At 34.4% G+C, this 6236-nt stretch overlaps 1 protein-coding gene across 1 annotated transcript; it reads right to left on the minus strand.

Moving 5' to 3' along the window:
- Positions 1-1735: 1735 nt before the first annotated feature.
- LOC113451486 (olfactory receptor 10AG1-like) lies at positions 1736-5984 on the minus strand. Its single transcript, XM_026722871.2, has 3 exons — positions 5901-5984; positions 3399-3426; positions 1736-2400 (listed from the first exon to the last, which is right to left on the minus strand). The coding sequence occupies exons 1-3, from the start codon at positions 5982-5984 to the stop codon at positions 1736-1738; spliced, it is 777 nt and encodes a 258-aa protein (XP_026578656.2).
- Positions 5985-6236: the final 252 nt, after the last annotated feature.

Below are 6236 nucleotides of genomic sequence, written 5' to 3' on the forward strand. Positions count from 1 at the left end.
GGAATGCAGGGTTCGAAGTCATCTTGCTTCGGCAGTGCTGTCTCTTCTGCAGGGAAGTTAAAATTCGCGCTCACGAATAGTATCAACAGCTATGACAGTCAACTCTTAGTAACTTCGGCTCTTTTTGTAGTGACTGAGCTCAGCTATTCTTTGTCCGGCTGCCTCTTATTTGTATCCCGCCCTCGTTGCCAGTGTTGTGGAGTGGCAGTAATCACTGAGGCAAACTTGGAGCGAACATCAACTGTAATTTTATTACAAGAATAAAGAGTTGCCGCGGCTGCCGTACTAACAGGGCAGTCAGCTGGCGGCAACAGCTGATGCTGTTTGACAGCTCCTGTTATAGCTGGCTGTCAAATGGCATCAACCAATAGGAGCGGTCCGCATTCCCGCTAGAAGCGTGGACCAGAGTGAAGACTGTGGGTTAGTCCAATAGACGCAACAAAAACAATCCAATCAGCTGAGTGGAGAAAGAAGAAAAAAGTGCAGGATCAGCCCTCCCACCGACCCCTGCACTTTTCTCTTCTTTATTCTCTCAGCTGATTGGCCTGCTGGTATGAGAAAGCTATACGCACACATGCTAGGTGTGTGTGTGTAATAGGTGCATGTGCATTAGTTGTGTGTGAATGCGCACATGATCACTGATCTGGTAGTGGAATGGGTAGGATCCCACTACTGTTCCAAACTCTTAGTATGGCACGTTTAGCAAAATAATTATTAAAATTAACATTAACTTTATCATACCATAAATAACCATGCCATTCAAACATTAATTTGTAGCCCTCTAATTCAAGTTGCCTCTTATTCTGGAGGTTCACTCACTCTTTTAACCAGGCCAGACAGCATGAATCAAAATACAATTTCTGATAAATCCAAAGTCCCTCTTTCCATAGCATCTTGCAGTAGTTTGTACCTAATTCTTGGTTATTTTCCCTTGCCATATAAACTCAGAAACATCCCTCTTCCATTTTTTGAAGGGATCATCGGTTGCAAGGATTAATATATATTTGCTTTTATATTTGTATTTGTCAACATAACCCCTAAGTATTTCACTTTTTTCTTGACCCTAAAACCCAGCTTTGAATCAATATGTCACTGTTCTGAGATGACATATTCTTGATCAACATCAATATATTCGCCACAGGAAAAAAAAAATATAGTAGCCTGCAATTTTACATTTACTGCCATCACCACAGCTAAATGGTTTAGAGATGAGTTGGAGAAAGATATTCTAAATAAATGGGGAAAACTAAGAAGTAAAATTAAAATTATAGTATCCTTCACTTTGGGTTTTTTTCAAAATGTAAGCTACAGTTTCCATCTCAAATTATGTGTAAAACTCACTATTTTCACTAGGTGGTAGTAATCAAACTACTTATATCTATACTTGGCTATTGGTCAGAAATAGCAATTTTACTAATCACAATAAAAATAAGACCTCATCATTTAAGTCTTAACATGTAGGTTATAGTTTTTTATAAAAAAAACCAGTGAAGCAGGTTTATACATTTTTATGTAATTTTCAAATTTTCACTTAAACAATTGAATTATATTAGTAGGATAACAAAAACTTTAGGCATTGTTTCTATAATAATTACTTCTAATTTGAGGTCTTTCATATCTAAGTGAACTATTCATTCATCTTTGTTGCAGGAATTTTCTAAAAGATAATTCTAAAAGTTAATTCTTGGAATCTCAAATTCACAACTTCTTCAGATTTTACAATACATGCAAAAAGTCAATCCAAAAGTGTACTTTCCCAGAGTCTCATAAAAGCACCTTTCACTTCTTTGTTCCTCAAACTATATATGACAGGGTTTAAAGCAAGGCAAATGATCGTGTGAAAAAGAGAGAGGTATTTGTCTGCATTTGGAGAAACAGTGGAATTGGGTTTCATATACTTAATACAAGCAGAACCAAAGAATAAGATCACAACAATGAGATGTGAGGAGCAAGTGGAGAAAGTCTTTTTCTGGCCCTCAGAGGTTGAGATCTTTGAAATGGCAGCAATGATTCCAGAGTAAGACATTAAAATCAGAAAAAAAGGAAAAGTTGCAAAAATCACAACAACTACAAAATCAATTCTAAATGTGTTACCACAAGCCAATTTCAGTAATGGAGGAATGTCACAAAAATAATGATCGATAACATTAGAATTACAAAAGGGCATTGTGAATACCATAGTTGTATGGCCAAAGGACATGAAAAATCCACTTAACCGAGAGGCTACAGCTAAGTTAGTACAAACATTTTCCCCCATTAGAACAGAGTAGTGCAGTGGCTTGCAAATGGCAACATAACGATCATAAGCCATTGAGGCCAAGAGGAAACATTCTGTTCCACCCAAAAATAATGCAAAATAATTCTGCACAGCACAACCCATAAAGGAGATGAATTTATCCCCGTTTTCATTGGGATTTTTGCTTTTTCTATCTATGCTCCTGGATTATTTTGGCCTCCTTTTTTCTTTTTTTTAAATTGAGATTTTCTAGCTGGATTAAGATGTGAAGAACCTGAAGAAACCTTTTTGTTTTTCTTTGTTCTTTTTATTATTATTATTATTATTATTATTATTATTATTATTATTGGGTTCTCTTCTTCTTATTTTTATTTTTTATTGTGGACTACTTTATAATTGGATTAGGGTCAGGAAGAACCTGAAGAATTTCTTCTTTTTTCCTTTTTTTTTCTTTCCTTCACTACTGGGCTTTTTACAGCTGGACTTTTCCACTCTGGATTATAATTGGCTACGTTTTTAATTGGATTAAAATTTGAAAGAATCTGAAGATTTTGAACCATTTAAAATGAGCAAGAAACTCATACCTTGGGTGCTTCTATATCTACTTCTGCCTCCTCACCATCTGGAGGACAACGTTCAACGCAGATAATGTCAAAGCAAGATAAAGAGCAAGAAAAAGTAACTTTACAGATGATTATGCAAGGAATTCAAGACCTTAAGATAAAAATAGACATCACTGAACAAAGAACAGGGAAGACTGAAGAAAAGGTGGAAAATATCCAACAGATGATGGTGAAGTACGATGTGAGACTTCAAAAAGTTGAAGAAGAGGGTAAACGAAGAGAGGAGAAGATTGGAAATATTCATACTAGATTAATAGTGGTTGAACAAGAAAAAAGTGGGATGCTGAAGTAGGAGATGGAGAGGTCAGAATTCTATCTCAGATTCCAAAATATAGAGGAAGAAAAAGGGCAAGACTTGGCTGCGATAATGATAGAAATCTTGGCTGATGCTTTGGAAATAACAGAGGAAAAGATGATGGATGGAATAGATGAGATATACCGAGTTTCCACAAGATATGCGATGAGAAATAACCTACCCAGAGAAGTTCACATTAGATTTACTAAAAAATCCATCAAGACACAAATTTTACAAGCGGCAAGAGAGAAGATGTTGAAATATAAAGGTAAAGAAATCTTGGTCCTAAAACAAATACCTAGAAGAGTGAGAGAGATGAGAGGAGAATATCGATTTCTAACCAAAGTGTTATTGAAAAAGGAGGTGAATTACAGATGGCTGATCCCAGAAGGACTGATGTTTATATGGCAAGAACAGAGACATAGAATTGATTCAACTGAGAAAGCAGAACTCTTCTACACAGAACTTTTTGGAAGGAGAGAGGAAGAGGCAGAAAAAGAGGTCTTATTAACTGAATCCCAAGAGGAACAAATGGAGATTGAAAAAGAAGAAGGCGTAATAGGTGGACAGGTGGATATCAAAGACCAACGTGAACCAAGATGTATGAGACCTGCCAAACCTAAATATAAAATATCATCATGGAAGAGAAAAAATTGATTACAATGAACATAAACGGACTGAACTCAGCTGCTAAGAGAAGGAAGATTTTTCATAAATTAGGGAAATTAAAGTTTGATATAATTTGCTTACAAGAAGTACATATTAAAAAACAACATGAACAATTGTTAGTACAGCCAAAACTAGGGAAATTATTTACTTCTTTGACTCAATGTAAGAAAAGAGGAGCGGTTTTATATATTAAAGAGGCCATCCCCGCAAAATTGATTCACGCTGATGAAGATGGAAGAATATTAATGGTGGAAATGATGGATAATAATATAAAAATACTTTTGACTGCAATTTACGCTCCGAATGATAAACAAGAAGAATTCTATAAAAAATTACATATGAAAATAACTGGACTGGACTATGCTAATATAATTATGATGGGAGACTTGAATGGAATTGTGGACAATAAATTGGACTATATAGCAACAACAGCAAAGCACAACAGAAAGACACTTCCTAAATCCTTTTTTAAAATGACAGATGAACTAATTTTAAAAGATATATGGAGAGAAAGAAATGCTAAAACCAAACAATATACTTTTTATTCAAATAGACACGTATCATGGTCCAGATTAGATATGATCTGGATTTCAACAGAATTAATATCTAGTATTCAAGAAATAAACATTGAAGCAAGTACTTGGGCAGATCACAACCCATTGACAATTAAATGGAAGGGACAAAAAAAAAAGATCGAGATGGACGTTAAATAACACTATTTTAAAGGAGAAGGACTTTATACAACGGTTCGAGAAAGAACTTGCCTTTTTCTTTAAAGAAAATAGAAAAGAAGATACTTCAGCACAGAATGTTTGGGACACAATGAAGGCATATCGAGAGGTTTGATAATAGATTACATAAGAAAAAAAGAATATTAGGAAAAGGCAAGCCACTAAAGCCCTGGAAGACGAGCACAAAAGACTTGAAAAAGAACTACAGAAAATGCCACAGAAAAAAGACATCAAATTGAAACTGGATATAACTAAACATAAAATGGATTTAATAGAGAAAGAAGAACTGGCACAGAAGATTAGGAATGCTAAACAGAACTACTTTGAAGATGCAAATAAGCCAGGTAGATGGCTAGCATATAAGCTGAGAAAGGAGAAAGAGTCGAGGAAAATATCACAGTTAATAGATGATCAAGGTCAAGTTTGTTATGGCAATAAAGAGAAAAAGGAAATTATTCGAGACTTTTATGGACAACTATACGAGAAAGAGAATATTGATGAGGAAAAAATTAAACAGTACTTGCAGAATGCAAACTTACCTAAAATATCTAAAGAGACTGAAGAAATGTTAGAAAGTAATATAACAATGATGGAACTAAGCCAAGTACTTAAGAAACAAAATAATGGGAAAGCACCAGGTCCAGATGGGCTGCCTGCAGAATTCTACAAAATATTACAAGAATCATTGAGCATTCCACTTTTAGATGTTATGAATGAAGCTATGTCAAAGAAGACGATACCTAAAACATGGTCAGAGGCTTATATTATACTTATTCCAAAAGAGGAGGCTGACCCACTGCAAATTAAGAATTACAGACCGATTTCTTTATTAAATGCAGACTATAAAATTTTTGCTTCAATATTAGCAGAAAGACTTAAAAAATATTTGAATAATTTTATCCATCCAGATCAAAATGGATTTCTGCCAAAGAGACAAATTAGAGACAATATGAGAGTAATTTTGGACACTTTGGAATATTATGAGGCACATCCTGAAAAGCAAATGGCTTTGATATTTTTAGATGCCCAAAAGGCATTTGACAATGTGAATTGGAGATTTATGTTACTCTTACTGGAACAGATGGGTTTTGCTAGAAGATTTATCCAAGCAATAGAAGCAATTTATCATGAGCAAAGTGCAAAGGTAATGATAGAGGGAGAATTTACAGACTCTATTAACATAAGAAAAGGCACAAGACAAGGATGTCCCCTTTCTCCCTTGCTATTTGTATTGACTCTGGAAGTGTCGAATAGAAATATTAGAGAAGATAAAACTATAAAAGGAATGAAAATTAAAAAGGAAGAATTTAAATTACAAGCCTTTGCAGATGACTTAGTTTTTATTTGGGGTATTCTTTAGAAAGACCCAGAAGGATGAATTTGTTTGGTGCTGTGTTGTTTTTTAGAACATTTTCTTTCTTTATATGCATCCTGGAAAACAAAAGCAACTATATGTTAATTTAATACATTAAAATTTGGTTTTATTCAATTCACTTATGTGTGAAATCATACTGAGGCTTAATAATATTAAACTTGGGACTTTGGATAAATCAATGGTGTAACCATTCAATTTGGCCAGTTTCTGATTATCAGACAACAGATGAACTGTTCATACAGGTATTACCTGCAGATAAAAAAAATCATTGTTATAACAAGACCACTCCTGTTTTCTCAAATTAAAG

This window comes from Pseudonaja textilis, chromosome Z (genome assembly GCF_049901715.1).
Source record: "Pseudonaja textilis isolate UNSWEBS1 chromosome Z, rPseTex1.2, whole genome shotgun sequence".
In the NCBI taxonomy this organism is placed as follows: Eukaryota; Metazoa; Chordata; class Lepidosauria; order Squamata; family Elapidae; genus Pseudonaja; species Pseudonaja textilis.

Excerpts from the sequence above, each read along its gene's own strand:
- LOC113451486 (XM_026722871.2), bottom strand. The coding sequence starts at position 5,984 with ATGCATATAAAGAAAGAAAATGTTCTAAAAAACAACACAGCACCAAAC. Across the intron at positions 3,427-5,900 it reads GTCTTTCTAAAGAATACCCC|TTACCTTTATATTTCAACAT; the intron begins AAATAAAAACTA and ends ACCAAGATTTCT. Across the intron at positions 2,401-3,398 it reads ATATTTCAACATCTTCTCTC|GGGATAAATTCATCTCCTTT; the intron begins TTGCCGCTTGTA and ends CCAATGAAAACG.